At 41.8% G+C, this 20,770-nt stretch overlaps 1 protein-coding gene across 3 annotated transcripts in view; it reads right to left on the bottom strand.

Moving 5' to 3' along the window:
• The window catches only part of LOC141258202 (uncharacterized), a 66,766-nt gene extending 58,148 nt beyond the window's left edge, over positions 1–8,618 (bottom strand). Inside the window, exons 1-3 of one of the 3 annotated variants that reach the window (XM_073673204.1) lie at positions 8,469–8,618; positions 4,012–4,109; positions 3,632–3,710 (exon numbers count right to left, since the gene is read on the bottom strand). In XM_073673204.1, the coding sequence (XP_073529305.1) occupies positions 3,632–3,710; positions 4,012–4,100 (168 nt within the window). In that variant the 5' untranslated portion in view covers positions 4,101–4,109; positions 8,469–8,618. Of the gene's footprint in view, positions 1–3,631; positions 3,711–4,011; positions 4,110–8,355 lie in introns of all 3 variants that reach the window. The other 2 variants (XM_073673203.1, XM_073673202.1) reach the window with 2 other exon arrangements.
• Positions 8,619–20,770: the final 12,152 nt, after the last annotated feature.

Genomic DNA, 20,770 nt, shown 5'->3' with positions numbered 1-20,770 from the left:
CGTCCTCAGAAGTGTCAGTGATTCAAGGCGGTGGTGGTGGCGGCGGGAGCTGGGCAAGTTCAGCGGGGCAATGCTGCGGCCCCGTCCTCAGAAGTCGGCGGTGAGCGGAGGTGAGGTTCCCTATCCCGTACATAGACCTGACATAGCTACAACAAGAATCTGGCACTCCAAATTTCAGTGAGAAGATTTCAAAAATAATTTCTTTATTATCATGATTCATCATTACCGTGCTATGTGCAATGCGCGGTAGTGCTTTTCTCCCCACAGCGCCTTCTACTAATACACTGTCTCTCTTTATGACCCTGCCACTGGTTGATTCTCGTTGTACCTACAGGGCAGATCCTTGTTCTGATGAAGGCTGCATGAGGCCGAAAAGTCAACTTAATTTTGATGAATCATGATAATAAAGAAATTATTTTTGAAATCTTCTCACTGAAATTTGGAGTGCCAGATTCTTGTTGTAGCTATAAGTGGAGTGGAATCCTATCTGAGCACCCAAAACTTTAGGAGTGCTACGTATCTCCCCCTTTTTTGTATAGGCCTGACATAGCCCTGCGCTGTGCTTCGGTAAAATGGCCGGCCGCTGAAGCATGCGCAGATCGAGATCTCTAGAGACGAGATCTCGATCTGCGCATGCTCCAGTGGCCATTTTACCGAAGCACAGCGCAGGGCTATGTACGGAATAGGGAACCTTTCCTCCACTCACCGCCGACTTCTGAGGATGGGGCTGCAGCATTGCCTCGCTGAACTCACCCAGCTCCCACTGCCATTACCACCACCTTGAATCACTGACACTTCTGGGGACGGGGCCGCAGCATCGCCCCACTACCGCCGCCACCACCACCGCCTTGAATCACTGGCACTTCTTCTGAGGACGGGGGCCTGCAGCATCGCCCAACTCCTGCCGCAGCCACCTCCTCCACCAATCTCCGTTATGTGTGACCCTGGCTCCTGTGACACCTGCTCCACCACCGTTGCCCTCAGGTAAAAAGGATTATAAGGCGCACCATTTTATTTAAAAAAAAAATCATTTTTTCCTATTTTGCAACCCAAAATTTAGGGTGCGTCTTATAATCCGCAAAATACGGTATACTGCAAGATGAACTTTATATACATGAAAGCTAAAAGGAGTGATATACTGCAGGACAGGCTGTATACACAGGGCTGAAAGATGTGATATACTGAGAGGAGTGATATACTGCAGGATGGGGCTGTGTATATATGGAGCAAAGAGGAGAACAGCAAAATGGGGCTATAAGAATAGGACCACACATCCTGACATGTGAAGATGGATGCACCGAGGAGCAGAAAGAGATGAAAAAAGGTATAAGAAAGAAACATTATGTTGGGCTTAGTCTGTATGCTAACAATAAGGATGCATTTACTGCCCTTTGTGAAAAACAATGCAACTTTAGAAATAACTCTTAACCCCTTCACGACATATGACGTAAACTTATGTTATATACTGGCTCCCTGACTTTGAAGCAGACTCGCAATTCGAGCCCGTATCTTTTCCTGCACATGTTAAACTGATAAATCCCGCAGTCAATCTCTGACAACAGCATTCAACACGCGCAGGCAGGGGCGTGTGTCATTTCACGCGTCCATGACGTGATTGTGATGACACCGCTTCTAATCTTAATTAGCCAGATGTCTAGATTTGCTAGGCCAAGAGAAATACACTATTATCTTTGTGTTGACTTTTGAATGTATGTGTTTCTTTTGCTGGTCAAGAAGGATAGTGACTCAGGGTAGAACAATAGTGTTTGTTAATATGCTAATTACATACTGTACTAAGCAAGCTAGTTGTTGATTTACAGTGCAGGGGGATACAAACTATGTAAATTGATTAAAAGCTCAAACAATGAGACCTGCGCCCTGCGCCTTTCCCCCTGACCTGTGAATGATGACCTGAGCCCTGCACCTTTCCTCCTGACCTGTGAATGATGACCCGAGCCACAGAAAAATATAAAAAGGGATTTCTATCGTGCTGCGAGGAAAATCAAAGAACACATGGATACATTTGGGAAACCAGGTTGGGACAATGAGGTCATCTGGCCCCATGGATACGTTGTTTGGGGTTGCCAAGTTGGGACCATCTGGTCACCTGAAACCCATGCAGACACTACAGGATAACAGCCTACGGGACCACAGCCCTGGCTGGAAAAATACAGAACTGCTCCATTGACCATTGCTGAACTCTCAGAGATGATTTGAAGAATCCAGGTTGGGACAATCAGGTCACCTGATCACACATCTCACTGCCCTAAACCTGGCGGGTCAGCGGAAGGGTGAGACTCTGTAATTTGCACCATCTTGTGTTTTGCTGGGACTGTTCTATATGTTATTGATTGCTGGTGGTTCAAAAAATTATTGCCACACTGTTTACCATCACCCTGTGTTGTCTGAGTAGTGTTCTGCCCACGGTAAAAGAGAGCCAGCATTCAGTGGTACGAGCCCAGGTCCATGCGGCCTTTCTAAAGATAACCGGGCCAGCGGACAAGAGCACCCACTGACCCCCGTGTCTTTACAGTGATCAAGGGGCGCCGATGGGTTGTCATAACACCTCATGGTCCTCCTGTGAAAGCCAGTCTGTAGCTGTAGTTATAGGAGATTGTGATTTTAGCTATACATAGCACAAATGATCGGATGCTATTAAATCCAGTAAAAAGTGAAAAAAGTTTTTAAAAATATAAAAAATATATATATAAAAAAGTTAAAATCACCTGTCTTTTGTCCCATTAAAAATAATAAAAAATACACATATTTGATATCGCTGCCTTCGTAAAAGTCCAATCTATCAAAATATAATTTAAGTTAATCCGATCGGTAAATGGCATAACGAAAAAAAAACAAAAAAACACCACATTACATTCTTTGGCAGCCACAACACTTAAATAAATTGCAATAAGAGGCGATCAAAACATCATATCTACCCCAAATGGTATCAGTAAAAACATCAGCACAGGGCCAAAAAATAAGCCCTCCCATAGCCCCATATCCCGAAAAATTAAAACGTTAACGGTCTCGGAAAATGGCGAAAAAAGCTACATTTATTTTTCTTACAATTTTTTCTTCACCACTTAAATGAAAAAAAAACAACTATACATGTTTGGTATCTGCGTACTCGTACTGACCTGGAAAATCATTTCACCAGGTCAGTTTTACCATATAGTGAACATGGTAAATAAAAAACAATTGTGAAATTGCACTTTTTTTTAAAAAAATTTCACCGCACTTGGAATTTTATTCCCCGTTTTCCAGTACTCTATGTGGTAGAATGAAAGGTGTCATTCAAAACAATAACTCGTCCTGCAAAAAACAAGTCCTCAAATGGTGATATTAAAAAAAAAAAAAAAAAAAAAAAGTTATAGTTCTGGGAAGAAGTGAAGGAAAAAATGAAAATAAAAAATGGCCATGGTGTGAAGGGGCTAAAAGACTGGAAAAAGCAAAATAAAAATTGTTTACTTACTCTTTAATGTCCATGTTTGCGTCATATTTTTAAATTATAAATCCCACTGGGGACAGTGAGTGATGACGAGGTAAAGTGCTTTGGAATACGTTACTGCTATGGTGTCCGTAGATTCACCAGTTAGCATTTGGTCAAATTAGAAGATAATTGGTCTCTTACCTGAAGCTTCCTGTACAGATGATCCGCTTCTAGTGTGAGCTGGGGCTGAAGGTCCGTGGCCTTTTTAGTCTGCTCACGAGTGAGGATCTGGAATTAAGGATCTAAGTAATGATCATATGAATGGGCTCCGTTGTGCGGTAAAACCAGCACACAGATATGTTTTAGTCTAGATGTTATTTTATTCTGGCAAAAACCAGGTTTAAATAAATGAATAAATCTAGTCTCCAATTTTTGAGTTTCATAAGTGAATTGTGATATAGTAAATGACATAACGCAATATTGAATCTATTACAATTTAAGGTATTGTATCACCATGTCATACAGGTAGAGCTTTTGTACTGTATGCACTCTACACATTATTCCTCACTAGTAAAGGATATAGAAAGTTAGTCTCAAGTTCAAGAAAGTATATCTGTTGTTGCAGGTTCCTAATATATTCTCCTTCCACTTCAAATTTTGCAGACTCCATATTTTCTCTCTAAAACAAGAAAAAAGCATCAATAAGTGCTTAAACAGCTGTGTATATACAGATGGATATATAATGTACCGTATTTTTCGGACCATAAGACGCACTTTTTTTCCACCAAATTTGGGAGGAAAAAGGGGGATGAGTCTTATGGTCCGAACGTGACTTACCGGTGGTGCCGTGGTGGTGGTGCAGGATCGCTGGGCCCTCAGTTTCCTCCCTCCATCAGGAAGGCGGCGGCAACAGCAGAAGAAGTGTGGCGGGCCGGTATCTAGCTGGGGCCTGGCCGGGTACTGGGGCCGATGTCTGGCTGTGAGGCAGAGCAGCGTGAGCGGCGCTCTGCCACGCCGGTGGCCATTTTCCTGTAGATCACAGCTTCAGGAAGATGGTCGCGGCCCCCGGAAAGCCGCTAATGCCACTCGGCCACGCCGCTCATAGCAAGACACTGGCCTCGGTACCAGGCCCCGGCCCCCAGTACCAGGCCCCCAGCACCAGGCACCAAGCCCCAGGCTCCTAGCAACAGGCCCCCAGCCAGGCACCAGCCCCACAGCATCTTACTTTTTCTGCTGCAGCAGCCAGGTTCCTGAGGGAGGGAACAGAGGGCCCTGCGATCCTGCTTCACCATCACCGCAACTCCCCGCTGCTGGAGCACCGGCTTCTCGCATCCAGGGTCCGCAGCATTCCTCCACTTCCACTGGCTTTCTGAAGGGCCCTGCCCCCTCTGACCCCCGCTCCACCCCCCCCAGGTAAGATACCTATTCAGACTATAAGTCAGACCCCATCTTATAAAAAATATTTTTTTTTCTATTTTCCACCCCCAAATTTGGGGCGTGTCTTATGGTCCGGTGCGTCTTATAGTCCGAAAAATACTGTATATGTGTGTGTTTTAACTGACAGAAGAGCAGTTTCACATGCACATCAGTCAGCAGGGAGCAGGGCTATGAAGAGTGCCGAAATATCCTCTCCTCGCTGAGCACAACGAGGGGTTGTATCTCCAGCTTCATCCTCCCCAATGTTTATTTGTAATCCCATTCTTAGCAGTCAGTCTCCTTGTGCTGTCAGACTGACCGAGACACAGGAGTTGTAAGTCTTCAGTCTGCAGCCTGACCTGACACATGACTAGGACGGGTTGCTGTATATCACTTGCACCATTTTATTTCACTATTGAACACTTTTAAAGATCATGTTCCACACTCAGACATTAAGTCTCTTAAAAATTGTAGATTATAAATTTAGCAGTATGCTTTGGGTCATTGTCTTGTTGGAAGTTGAACCTCTGTCCCAGTCTCAAATCAATGACAGATTGAAACAGGTTTTGCTCAAGAATATCCCTGTATTTTGCACCATCTTTCCCTAGACTCGGACCATTTTCCCTGTCCCTGCTGCCAAAAAATATCCCCACAGAATTATGCTCCCACCACCATCTTTCACTGTGGGAATGGTGTTCTTGGAGTAATGAGCTGTGTTGGTTTGGCGCCAGACGTAGCATTTACCTTGGTGGCAAGTTACATTTTGGTCTCATCTGACCACAGCACCTTCCTCCATTCATTTGAGGAGTCTCCCACATGTCTTTGGGCAAAATCAAAATGAGCCTTTCAATTTTTGTAAGTAAAGGCTTTTTTTCTGCCACTCTTCCATAAGGGTCACCTCTATGGAGTGTACAGCTTATTGTGGTCATATGGATAGATACTCCAGTCTCTGCTTGGGAACCCTGCAGCTCTTTCAGGGTTACCTTTGGTCTCTACGCTGCCTCTTTGATTAATGCCCTCAGAGTTTTGGTGAGCAGTCCTCTCTTGGCAGGTTTGATGTGGCACCAAGTTCTTTCCATTTGATGATAATGGATTTGATGCAGCCTCTGTGACCTTTCACAAAAAGTGTGTATAAACTGAGCTACTTGATCACATAAATTTAAATTATGCCTATATTTTTCTCACTTCACCAACTTAGACTATTTAGTGCTGATGCATCACACACAAATCGGATTATAAAAATATTTAAACACAGGTTGTAATGTAACAAAATAGGTAAAAATCCAAGGGTATGTGTGTGTGGGGAGGGTGAATACTTTCACAAGCCTCTGTACCTATAATTTTTCCATCAAGAATGTTTAGATTGGTCTAATTATTTTTTCTCCATGTCATTTTTCTAGCCTCGACCTACTTTCTTTCATTTTGTCTACAGTAGAGGGTGCTCATATACCTTAATTGCTTATTGGGCATACTCCAATTCTTGCTGAGCTATAGTATGGCAGCCCTTTTTAAAGAAGACCTTTCACCAATTTTTCACGTTGAACTGGACACAAGATGTATAGTGACTGCAGAGCAGAATAAAACTTTTTTTTCTTTTTAATTTCACCTCTGTTGCAGAAATATTAGCAATCAAACTATTTGGTAGCTAATGAGTTAACTTTTAAGGTGAATGTTATTGGATAGTTTTCACTGGGGGTGTGTACTCTTCCCCCTGTATGATGCTGACCAATCATAAGCAGGCAGCAACACCCAAAGGAAAAAAAGTACACACCCCCAGCATAGCTTAGATTTCTCAGCCTGTGAGATGTAATCACACTTATTTCTGTTCTGCTTATGCAACCTGTACTCGCTCTGCAATAAGAGTAGGGCTGTCATTTTGTCTCACACAGGAGTAGTTTGCCTCTGTCCACTTGGGCTAATTAAAGGTTTTTATTTTTCATTTTTATGCCTTTTAGTGCTGCCTACGTTTTTCATTTACGTATAATCTAATTATTGGGTCTCAATCTGAACAATGGCACCTCTCACCTATTTTTTAGGCCAGTGTTGCTTTATTTTCTTTATATACACATTATATATATATATATATATATATATATATATATATATATATATATATATATATACATACACACACACACACAAACAGAATACATCTATACATATCTTGATATCGTTTGAGAATCCCAGTGCATGATGAGATACTCAAACGAATTGTCATCTGCTGGCTGACACTGCTGTCACTCCCCTTTCCACTCTGAAACAAAGTGTCATAGAGGCGGAGGGGGCTAGGACATCCCGACACTCCCCTTGCTACATTTGGCGCCCTGAAATGAAGTGTCATCAGTGATGCTCGTTTCAGGGGCTGGTCCCCGCTTTAATCCCAGCGGCATCTCCCTTGTGTAGTGTCTCCCCCCGTGCCGTGTGATGAGCGCAGCGTCCGGTCTGCTGTCTGCTTAGATGAATAATAATAAGCCGGCAGCAGTTCGGTGTCACTATGTCCGACAGAGACCAGTGACGTCACCTGCAGGGGCAGCGCTAGTCCTGCACACTGGGTATACTGACACCGCTCTGCTGCCAGCTTATTACTATTCAGCTAAGCTGACAACACAGCAGACACCGCGCTCATCACACAGGGCGCTGGGGGAGACACTGTACAATGGAGACACGCAGGGACTAGCCCCTGAAACAAGCGTCACTGATGGCACTTAGTTTCAGAGAGGCAAACAAGGCAAGAAGAATGTTGGGATGTCCCAGCTCCACCTCCCTCTGATGATGCTTCCTTTCTAGGTGGAAAGGGGAGTGACAGCAGTGTCAGCCAGCAGATAAAGATTTGTTTGAGCATCCCATCATGCACTGGGGATTCTCAAATGAATCATCATAGGAAGTGGGTAATACAAACAGAAACCTAAGTTACAGTACAGAGTGAATGGTAGGGAACTTTAGCATGACTTAAACTACAAAAGTTATTAGTTATTAAAGATTTATTAATTGAAATGAATATTTACTTTTGGGTTTTGGACTAGCCTTTTAATGGTCCGTGTGGCACCATATGTGCCATCAAAGTCCTATTTGCACCATTTTATGTTACTGGTGCTTTTTTTTTCCTTGTTCTCTCTCTATAGTCAGTGGAGGACAGGTTCACATTAATTGTACATAGATATGCTTAGCATTAGAACGCACACAATCAACTTCATGATTAAATTACTAGAGTCTGCTGTTTGTATTCTGCTGGCCTGTAGTGGAGGATAGCTATCCTACAGTCATATGTATATATATTTAAATATATATATATAATTATAGCCACGTTTTATATCTACCCAGCTATCTACAATTATAGCCACATGTGTGTGTGTATATATAAATATAGCCACATACATATATAAAATAACTACATACATGTATATTATATATAATAGCTACATATACATATCTTCATGAGTAGATTACTAGGAGTCTGCTGTGTAGCACTGCCCTCTAGTGGAGGGCGGGTGCCCTACAATACATTGTACCTCAGGTAACGCTGCCAGGCGTCTGGGCATCACTCACTACGTACGAGCAGTGTTGGGGGGGACATTTTAGGAACTAGTGGAGTGCCCCCTGTACTATCAGATGTGTACACTACCAGAACACGGCGGACGGCGGCCTTTTCTCTCCGTGCAGTCACTCACGCTTCCTGTATGAGGGAGGACGCGGCGCCGGTTGCCATGGCTGCAGCTACTTCCGGTGTGATGGAGGCGGACAGAGACAAGTAGCAGCAGAATAAGTGCGTTATTGCGGTTCTTCTAGGCCCGGCCCTCCCTTTGTGTACAGTGCTCACACGTCTATGTCTCTGGTCGCATCTGCTGCTCCACTACAGCGCTTATAAGCCATAAAGTAGTCTTATCCACCCTGTCCAAAGACTTCTATGTCCGTGGTTAGAGTGTGTCCAGTGATCGCCCCCTGGTGGATGCCTCAGGCATTGACTGTCAGTTGTGTGTCCAGTAATGATTCCTAATCTTGCTGCTGAGCATCCCAGACTTGTCAGCCATGCCCCATCCCCCACCTTCCAGGTTCTGGCACCTCACCCAGGGTCCCCAGTGCACACATTGCACCCTGTATTGCTAGGGAGTGGTTGAGCTTATGGGAAGAACCATGAATATAGTCTTGGGTGCGTACCACGCCTGTACATGGACACGTGGCCACGTCACTCCATTCACTCTGCTCTGCTGTTTTCAGAGCCTCAAGAGTAATGAATGGCGGGCGCCAGGCAGACATGTATCCTCAGCCATTGGTGCCATAGCCTCGCTAAGCGCTGAAATGAAGGGGCAGAAGCCGAGAAAGGCTACGAGCCCATTTTCAACTAACCAAGTCCATTTGAGGAGTGCAAGGCCCGAGCACGGCTCCCCCTTTGTTTTAGGTGTAAATACTTTTACGCCCAAAAAAGACAAAAGTATTCTAGGAGTGATAACTAGAAGATTCCTTTGTTTAGGGAAAGGGACAGGGGACCCGCACATTACAGCTTTACCATCAGTTTCCGAGAACAGAATTCAAAGCCAATAACCAATATGGATGAATCTCCTTCTGGGTAAAATGACTGACGCAAATGTTAGAAAAATGCCAATATCTCCAAGGTAGCACACTGTATGAGTAGTCAGGAATGATGTGGCATGCCCCCTAACAATCTCCAATCCAAAATGTCACCGCTGCCAGTGCCCCCTTATATCACACCCATCTGCTCCACCAGAAATGCCTTCTGAGCCAACCACTGGCTGAAAGGGATCACTGCTGCCTGTGATCGGTTGAGCGAGTGGTTTAATTTTTATGACATAAATCAATAGTACACGTGAAAAAAAAAGAAACTTTGTAATATATCTTCTCAGAGAAATCTGCTTCTTTCTCCTCCATTCTCCTTTCATTCTCAATTTATGGGTAAAATCTGTCTTCAGTGACGATAGATTTTTTCATTACTGAGATAGGAGATCATAATAATAATGATTATAATTTATATTTATATAGCGCCAACATATTCCGCAGCGCTTTACAATTAAGCAGGGACATGTGCATACAATAAATTCAATACAAGGTTAGACAGTTTAATCAGTTACATTAGGAGTGAGGTCACTGTTCGCAAGCTTACAATCTACAAGGGAAATGACAATTGGTGCTTGAAACTCTGTTAGGGCTCTTTCACACGTCAGTGTCTCCGGTACGTGTGATGACAGTTTCCACATGTATCGGAGATACTGACACATGCAGACCCATTCAAATGAGCACATCTCAGTGTGTTTTCACAGACCGTGTGCTCCACACGGAGACAAGTCCGTTTTTTTGCGGATACACAGTCCGAAAAACATCCCACACGGATGACAACCATGTGTCATCCGTGTGACATGTACCGGCGCATGGGAATCAGTGTACAGTTAGCGCTGTTCCCAACATTGCCCTCATCATGGTTCTCTGCCGGCGCTGCAATCAGCACCAGCAGGGACAGCAGTGTCCCCACTTGTAAAAAAATAAGAATACATGGATTTTATTTTACTCACCTCTCCTAGGTGTCCCCCGCTGTAATCCATGCGACTGCTGCTGCCGAGGAGCTGGGGAGAAAGAGCCGGAGCTGTGCTCAGTGAGTGACAGGACACTGCTCCTGAGCTGCAGCTCCAGAGCGGCTCTTTCTCCCCAGCTCCTCGGCAGCAGCAGTCGCATGGATTACAGCGGGGGACACCTAGGAGAGGTGAGTACTATTATTTTATTCGTATTTTTAAAGGTGGGGACGCTGGGGGATCAGACTATAACTACCCTCAACATGGTCCCTGCTGGTACTGAACGCAGCGCCGGCAGGAACCATGATGAGGGCAGCGTTCAGCATCGGCGCTTGGGAACAGCGCTAGCTGTAGCGCTGATTCCCAGGTGCCGTCCGTATGATCCTGATGCGGTACACGGTTGCCACACTCTGATACGGATATCTCTGGTATCGGAGATATGTGGACGTGTGAAACAGGCCTTAAGGGGGAAAGAAGGGAGGAATTAGAGGCAGGCACGGACATTGAGCTGCAAGATATCCTAAAATGACAGTTCTACTGCTCCATAGAACATTATCAGCACCAACTGTCATCTAATGGGACAATCTGAATTCACTGAAGACCGATTATACCCATGAATTAAGAATCCGTCCAGGAGGAGAAAGAAGCAGAATTCCCTGATAAGACATATTACAAAGTTGCTTATTTTCATGTGGACTATTGACTTATGGAATAAAAACTAAACCTGTGTCTGACCTAGCAGTCAACTCTCATCGCTCACTTATCTGCACAGACAACATATGTCATCACAAATAGCATATGGACATGTGGCATCTATGAGATCAGATAATATCACGTTCTTCTGGTCAGTGACTGGGATTCCCAAGCTGAACCCATTAGGTCACCTCATTTTAGAGGTAACCTTTAATTTCCTATTTACCTTGCTTCTCTCTTCTCCGCTAGTGACCCATAATTAAAGGGAAGGTTCACCTTCTAGCCATTTTAATAAACCTTTAAGAAACAGCAATTCTCTAAGGTCTTATTACAGGGATCACTTCCTGCCATTGGGAGAACATTCTGATTAGATGATGTTGGGCTTTTTTGAGTTCTGCACAGTTCGCCACCTAGAATCTGCTGACAAAGCTGAAGTTCTCTGAACCCACATGTTATCAGAACGCTCCAGCGAGTCTGTTAACCTTGGATTAGATCATTCCAGTTCACCGTGCATCATCACAGAGATCCTCTAAAAGATAAAACATGAAGCCATTAGGCGAAGGATTCATTTTTCAGCTGTCTTTTTCCTCCCTTTCTTCCAAGAGCCATAACTTTTTTACTTCTCCGTCGACATAGCCTCATGAGGGCTTGATTTTGGCGGGACTAGCCAAAACACCATTTACCGTATATTACTGTATCATTTACTGAAAAATGGGGAAAAAAAATACAAGTGGGTATAAAACTGTGAAAAAAAAACAGTTCTGCTATTGTTTTTTGGGTTTTGTTTTTGCAGCATTCATTAGGCAGCAAAAATGCCCTGGAAACATGATTCAAGTAAGGTAGATGATGGCAATACCAAAACTTGTCCAGGGTTTTTTTTTATTTTTTTTATATATATTTTAGTAGTGGAAAAAAAAAAATAATTGTAAATTACATTTATTTTTTTATTTTTGTTTGCGTTACTATTTTCTGAAACCCATACCTTTATTTTAATTTTTCCATCAATGGAGCTGTGTGAAGACTTGTTTTTTGTTCTTAGTTGAATTTTGTATGTAAACCCCGTTTCATGTGTACAGCACCAAGAAATCAATGGTGCCCTAAAAATAAATAACACTAACGTACTGACATTTTTCACAATGAAACATTACTTAACTGCAAAAAAAAAAACAAAAAAAACACCCCCACACATTTAAATGCTACATTTTTGCCATGAATCCTAATCAAAGAACAGTAATGTACAATAGGTTTAAAGGGAATCTGTCACTTGGTTTTTGCTACCCACTTCATCTGAGAGAAGCATGATGTAGAAGAGGCAGAGTCCCAGATTCCAGCAATCACTTACTGGGTGCTGCAGTTTTGATAAAATCACTGTTTTATCTGCTGCAGATCTAGGATTTCTCTGAATATTGATGTCTGTATAACCCCGGTTACACGACTGATTGGCAATTTTCTGTATATACTGTGCATAGGCAGAAAGCTGCCAGTCAATGGTGGAGGAGTGTTGGACACATGGCAGCAGATTTATTAGTCTAGCATAGAACCAATAAGATATGTTTCTCTGAAGATGCCTTATGATATATCTCTATATATACATACACAGATATAAATATATATCTATAAATAGACCTACATAATATATATATTTATATTATATCCATATATATTTTTTTTCTTGGTGTTATTAGGCATCTAGTGATAATCTCCATCTAATAAAACAATGATTTTAATGAAAAATAAAACAAGCAGCCCAGTAAGTGATGCCACTGGAATCAGGGTCTCTGCCCCTACATTATGTCGCTCTCAGATTACATAGCAAAAACCTGCTGATGGATTCCCTTTACGTGTAATTTGGCAATCTATGTTCCCTGTGAATTATTCTTGCTAGATGTGACTAAGCTTCTCTTGCACTGTGGTTAGCCGTCTGCATTGGGTCTTTGCTTTTTTAAGATGTTTTCTCTGATCTGTTGGCCTATGGACGTTCAGAGGGCTTAGGTGGTTCGGTAGGAGACACTGTCTACTCACCTCGCTGGTGGGCAGTTCTGTTCATTTAAACTGCATAATATTAAGGTCACCCTTTTGAGCAGAATGCGCAGAATTTCCGGCCACGCACATGATGTCAAAGGGACACTGAAGAGAATAGGAGGAAAAATCTTGTATAATGAAGACCGGAGTCAGTCTTATCTTCTGGGCAGGTTACGGCCCCCCCCATAGCCTGGAAGATCAAATCCATAAAAGATGATTTTTACTAAACAAGGCATCATCCAGGAGGCACACAGGTAGGACTAATTTCAGCTGTACACAACCCGTATGCCCATATTATTAACTCGAAAAGCTCAAAAGGGAGACAGATTCCCTTTAAAGGGAGGGATTTTTCCAGGTCTTGTAGTGATAATAGGGATAAGCAAGGGTCTCACCCTTTCTTCATGCACGTCTATGCAAAGTACTTGTGAGGAATTGTTTCTCAGAAGCAATGCAAGACATCTTGTATGATAGCTCTCTAAAATACAGACATGCACTGGCTAGAGGTCTCTGTGCGAATAGTAAAATTAGCAAGGAATATGGGTTAATAAAATGTAATTGGTTGAATTTATGCATAAAATACTTGTAAAGTTTTATTTTAAGGCTTCTAAAATGTAAGTGCGTACATTACAATCATTGACTTCTGGTACACTTATATGAAAAAGTTTGGGCACCCCTATTAATCTTAAGCTTAATGTTTTATAAAAATTGGTGTTTTTGCAACAGCTATTTCAGTTTGATATATGTAATAACTGTTGGACACAGTAATGTTTCTGCCTTGAAATGAAGTTTATTGTACTAATAGAAAATGTGCAATCTGCATTCAAACAAAATTTGTCAGGTGCATAAGTATGGGCACCCTTATTTTCTTGTTTTAAATACTCCTATCTACTTTTTACTGACTTACTAAAGCACTTTTTTTGGTTTTGTAACCTCATTGAGCTTTGAACTTCATAGCCAGGTGTATGCACTCATGAGAAAAGCTACTTAAAGTGGCCACTTGCAAGTTGTTTTCCTGTTTGAATCTCCTCTGAAGAGTGGCATCATGGGCTCCTCAAAACAACTGTCAAATGATCTGAAAACAAAGATTATTCAACATAGTTGTTCAGGGGAAGGATACAAAAAGCTGTCTCAGCGATTTAACCTGTCAGTTTCCACTGTGAGGAACATAGTAAGGAAATGGAAGAACACAGGGACAGTTCTTGTTAAGGCCAGAAGTGGCAGGCCAAGAAAAACATCAGAAAGGCAGAGAAGAAGAATGGTGAGATCAGTCAAGGACAATCCTCAGACCACCTCCAGAGAGCTGCAGCATCAACTCGCTGCAGATGGTGTCACTGTGCATCGGTCAACTATACAACGCACTTTGCACAAGGAGAAGCTGTATGGGAGAGTGATGCGAAAGAAGCCGTTTCTGCAAGCATGCCACAAACAGTCGGCTGAGGTATGCAAAAGCACATTTGGAGAAGCCAATTTCTTTTTGGAAGAAGGTCCTGTGGACTGATTAAACCAAGATTGAGTTGTTTGGTCATAGAAAAAGGCGTTATGCATGGCGGCAAAAAAACACAGCATTCCAAGAAAAACACTTGCTACCCACAGTAAAATTTGGTGGAGGTTCCATCATGCTTTGGGGCTGTGTGGCCAATGCCGGCACCGGGAATCTTGTTAAAGTTGAGGGACGCATGGATTCCACTCAGTATCAGCAGATTCTTGACAATAATGTTCAAGAATCAGTGATAAAGTTGAAGTTACGCAGGGGATGGATCTTTCAGCAAGACAATGATCCAAAACACCGCTCCAAATCTACTCAGGCATTCATGCAGAGGAACAATTACAATGTTCTGGAATCGCCATCCCAGTCCCCAGACCTGAATATCATTGAACATCTGTGGGATCATTTGAAGAGGGCTGTCCATGCTCGGCGACCATCAAACTTAACTGAACTGGAATTGTTTTGTAAAGAGAAATGGTCAAACATACCTTCATCCAGGATCCAGGAACTCATTAAAAGCTACAGGAAGCGACTAGAGGCTGTTATTTTTGCAAAAGGAGGATCTACTAAATATTAATGTCACTTTTCTGGTGAGGTGCCCATACTTATGCACCTGTCAAATTTTGTATGAATGCAGATTCCACATTTTCTGTTAGTACAATAAGCCTCATTTCAAGGCAGAAACATTACTGTGTCCAACAGTTATTACATATATCAAACTGAAATAGCTGTTGCAAAAACACCAATTTTTATAAAACATTAAGCTTAAGATTAATAGGGGTGCCCAAACTTTTTCATATAACTGTATAATAAAAGCTTTAAAATCAGAATAAACAATACAGAATAGAGTATAAAAAAAAAAATCTTTATTTCTGAAACATTACCCAGCCCATCTGGTTTATTCCAATGACAAGTCACTTATCTGTACATTTAGCATTTAAAACTATTAACAAGGTGGCATGTTAATTTTCACCTACCGCAAACCTGTATCATGTCTAATCAAACTGCTATATCAAACAGAAAAACTGGAACATTCTGGGCACTGCCATACAGAACTAACAGGAAAACAATTGATTCAAGAAATAAGGCACTAAAGTATATTGAAACAAGTATGCAACCATTGTGTATATGCATATACTAGCAGTATATATACACACACATCCATACTGACAGCACCGAATGGAAGCCTATGGAACCAATGTTTGTCTCCACCTAGAAGCCATGTTTAAGTTATGTGCAATTAAAACTTATTTCTTAAAGTGCAGCTTGTACATTATCATTAAATAAGTTACATTAAAACGATGGTGCGTGTAATGCCAAACATAAATATCATTAAATTACAGTACAAAGTAACCCATTTACCCCATAATGCTAAAAATACAGAAACAGACATGAAAGACATGTAGGAACAAAAATTAATATACTATGCAAACATCTTGCTTTTCGGCTTCAGAGCTAACAATGATATGGAAACGTCCTACAAAATAAAAAGGATAAATGGGCTGTAACTACCATCAGTATTTTACAAAGACTACTGTCAATTAGAGTAAAATCACTAAGATTTTATTAAGCATGAAACAAAATAAGACAAACAAAAAAGGTAAAAAATATAAAATAAAAGAACACACTATAATCACTTTGAGAAACCAAATGAGAGGCTTCAAAATAATTGAGGCGCTGTTTATTTAACTGGATTATATGTGGAATAAATAAAAATGCAGTTTACTTTAGAGGGGCGATAAAGTAAAATATACAGCTGGCCATACTGGTTGTCACTTCCGAATTAACGTCTCAAGGACTGTTGGGAACGTTTTCACTTTGTGGTTGATACAAGTTGCTGACAAAAGTGACAGATGTCATCAGAAACAGATTCAAAATTAACAACCAATATGGCTGTACTTCCTGTAAAAACAGAAAAAATCCACTATATCTGCAGGTGAAACCAAGCTCACGTCTGCTCCACAATGCAATTTACTATTACATGGCCAATTTTAAATCGTGGGTCACAATTCTCTTTGTAAAGTGTAGATAGGCAAATTTGGTCTAGTCTGTGTTACAACTCCATCAACTATCACCCAAAACCCACCGCAAGTAAACTCAACGGATGTCATGTCACTGTAGGGAGTCTGTATAGCCATCATTTGGGTCTTAGAGATTGTCCACTACTTAGAAAACAACTTAAATGAAACAGGGCCCCACTGACAATAAAATCAGTTTATACTACTCTCCTGCACTGGCGCTGTTCTGGCAAAGTCAACGCTGCAGCCAATCAGTGGCCGCTAATGGGCTATGTCACAGCTGCCAAACTCAGACGTGTGGGTATGGTATGAGTCCTCCAGCCCCCTAGAGGTCGCTGTTTGTCACGCGAGTGTCTGGACATAACTGGAACGGCGGTGGTCTGGCAGATGAGTATATGTTATTTTTATATTCACTGGGGTCCTATTTCATTTAAGAAGGGGCTGTCCAAGTAGTGGCTAAGCCCTTTCATCAATTCCTACCTTGTGAATTTAGCCCAAGTGATATTGGCATGTGATTGAAGTCTGAGCTCAGATCTCGGTTTAGGACTTACTAATCATTGCACAGCCCCTTTACCCAGCTCCCTTACCAGATCTCACATCAGGCATGGTGAAAGACTAAGGGCTATTTCACACATCAGTGGTTTTTCATCAGTGTTTGTAGGCCAAAACCAGGAGTGGAGCTTACAGAGAAAAACTAGATTTGAAAGATTTATACATGTTCTCTGTTTTGGAGACACTCCTAGTTTTGGCACACAAATACTGATGAAATACTGATGTGTGAATAAAGCCTAAGGGTAAATTCACACACTGTAGATTTTATTGCAGAAACGTCTACAAATGAATCTGTTCCATCTATCTGACTGGGATTGTTTCAGATAAATGGCACAGTTCCACAATTTTCTGCCACAGAAATATGCACTAAATACACAACATGCAAACACACCGTAACTGGATCGATACTTTAAGAAGTTGTCCACTACTGGACTTAGGATAGGTTATCAACATCTGATCGGTCGGAGTCAGACACCCCCATCAATCAGCTGTTCTCTGTGGCGGCGGCCGGCCAGAAATGCTCACTTGCGGAGCTGGCCGTCTTCCAATAGTGGCCGCAGCTGGGTACTACACTTCCACCTACTATTCAAATCAATAGGAGGTGGACTATCAGAAGATGGCCAGCTCCGTAAGTGAGCACTTACAGCCGGCGGCCGCTGACACAGAGGACAGCTGATCGACAGGGGTGCTGGGCCCCGACCGATCAGACATTAATAACCTATCCTATTTATGACTGTTGGCTTGGGAGCTGTATTGCCCAGCATGCACTAGTGTCTCTTCACAACCGATGACCCACTGCGTAGAACCATACGCCCAGACAACTACCAGTCATGGAAAACTCTGATCTAGAACAAATGGATGTGGTGGTTCACACTTATGGTCTCCACACATGGGATCTTTTTACATGCATCTATGAAATTCCAGATCACTTTAGGCTGGATGTTTATGTTGTTCATTTTTAGACTGGCGGAATATGGACTTTTAATTTAGCGTTACCAGCAATTCCCTAATATTTTTTCACTGCAGCTATAAACCTCCACCATCTCAAGAGACAGCTGCGATGAAATTCTATTCTCTGCCTTGGAGGTTACAAAAGTGTAGAGCACTAGAGTTGGGTTCACAACATTATGTATCCTGTTGACAGGGTGCAGAAAAATGGCTTCCCAAAACTGCATGGTTCCCTATTCCAATGTCTCCTGTATGGGAATGCAATTTCCTGATTGATTCGTCTGCATACTCCTGGACCAGAGGTACTCTTTAATTGTACACATTGTGTCTGAATCGAACCAGAACTTCATAAAAATGCATTCAAATTAAATAGAAGGTTAACTATTTGGTGTGAATCTGATGCTGGAAACAATCATTTTACCAATGGGAAAAAACTTCCATTGATCTAGAATGTGAAAACTATCAGTGCAATACAAGTCACTGTACTGAGGGCATTACTTGCTCGAACACATACAAGCTCACCTACGGGTGAACCCTTACACACAATCTCAGCCAACTCGCTCAAGAGCAGGAAAAAGAAACAAGGTGGCAGTGACAAGTTGTCCCCCTAAATAATGTTAGACACCCATGTACATTGTGGCCCCTAATTGCACGGATATTTAGGAAACGTTGCAACATTTTATCCAAGGCTCTCATTTCAGTACAATTCATACATGACATCATTTATGGCTTCTGACTAGGACTGAGACTCTGGACATGGCACTAAGCCAGCCTGAACATCTTAAAGGCAAAAATCACATTTACCACACATATTTGGCAAAACGACTGTCAAATGGCATTGTCAACATAGTAGTCTTCATAAATGTGCTACCTTTTCGAAATTTAGTAGACTTCTATGCTGTCTTTTCCTAAAAGTCAAACCATTTTGAAGAACATGAACAGGAGTAAAAGAAAAGATCCATTACTAATCGGGAAGCTTGGATTTGTGATACTGGTCCTCTTACAGCAACAAATATGGTCTACGAGCCACAGTAACATTGTTAAAAGACATCCACCCCTGGGTAGTTACAGGTGGATAGAAGCAGAACGGTATTTGGGTTGATGATCCAAGAAAACCACCTAAACCTCCTGGTTTAGATCATGCTGCATGAAATCTGCCCTTAGGTTTTTGTAATTTTTAGTTCATATAACGAAACTACACTTTCTTAGAAATTGGATGCAAGTCTCACAGAAATATGTAGAAATTCCTCAAAATTATAAAATTTAAACCGTACAATATTTTCCATAAAGAAAAAAAAAAAAAAAAAGTATATAATATATCTATTATATATATATATATATATATATATATATAAATATAAATATACACAAACCACATTCCATAATTGGCACTAAAGGATGCGTGAACAAAGTTTTTCTTTCTAACTTCTACATTTAGTGGTCACCATGATTGAACCCCAGATCACCTGCTTATCAATGCGAATGTCTAAATCAACTAATTTTAATGGCGACAGTTTAAAGTGAACCTGCCACGTCTAGTACCATTTACCTGCTGGTAAATTGTATTTAAATCCTGTGTAACCAGCTTACTGGAGCAGCAGCTGCAGGGAGAAAGTGAACTTCTATTCTTACTGCAGCCACTCCCTTCCAGCCATTGGGGCGGGGCAGGGGGCTGTAAACAGTCACCACTGTCTACATTAATAGCTGTTGTCACTCCCCGTCACATTATCATCCTGTTCTATACCAGGGTGTTTGCAGTGTAGGATGGCAAAGTATCAGGGTGTGATAACCATGTGCTCATGTATAGTGAGCATTAACTAACAGAACCCTGCACAGCCCCAATGACTGGTAGTGAGTGGATGCAGGGAGAATATAACTTAATTTTCTCCCTGTAGCTGCTGCTCCCATAAGTTGGCTACACAGAATTTAAATGCTATTTGCCACTTTTTTTGCCCGCCGATTTAATGCATCTAAGGCAATTTTATGGGGAAAATCTGCACATAAAGAAATTAACATGTTGTGCTTTTGAAAAACGCACACAGGTCAGTTTACACTGTGTAAAAAAAAAATGCATAGTGGGCATGAGATTTCAAGAAATCCCATTCACTTTGCTGGAACTGTAAGATGCTATGTTTTTGATGCAATGAAAATAAGCATCAAAAATTTTCAAAAACTCATGGTAGGAACTTCACCTTAGAGGCAGATGCACTCATTTGAATGCTGTGACCCCCTCGGTTTTGATTGCCTTTCCTTGGATAGTGGACACTGGCTAGTTCAGCAATCACTTTGGCTCTCCAAGGCAAGCTGAGCGTAATCAGAACTGAAAAGGCACTTCTACCCCTTTTCTTAAAATGAAAGTTACACTTTACTGTAGAATACTTCCAGGCATGGTCAAAATATTACCAAAAAGGGCATGATATATAATGGGAGACTAAAGAATTGTCAGTTCTTTCCTGATGTCCATTTGATACATTTTTGTATTCCCTACAACACTCTGGACCATCTTTTCTTAGAACTCAATTTTGTGCCATTCCTCAGTTATTCCTTTTGGAAATTTAATACATTTCCAATTGTGGAGTGGGGGGTGAGGGTGTCCATACAATCTGACTACAGCATCAATACTACAGCATGGGGAGAAATTATTATGTATGTGTTGCATTAATTGCATGTAGAAGAGAAACTCGAA

The sequence above is a fragment of the Phyllobates terribilis genome, unplaced genomic scaffold (genome assembly GCF_046119375.1).
Source record: "Phyllobates terribilis strain yellow unplaced genomic scaffold, ASM4611937v1 Scaffold_3__8_contigs__length_932513732, whole genome shotgun sequence".
NCBI classification, from domain to species: Eukaryota; Metazoa; Chordata; class Amphibia; order Anura; family Dendrobatidae; genus Phyllobates; species Phyllobates terribilis.
Note: the sequence above shows the minus strand (reverse complement) of the source record. Positions and strands in the feature narration are given on the sequence as shown.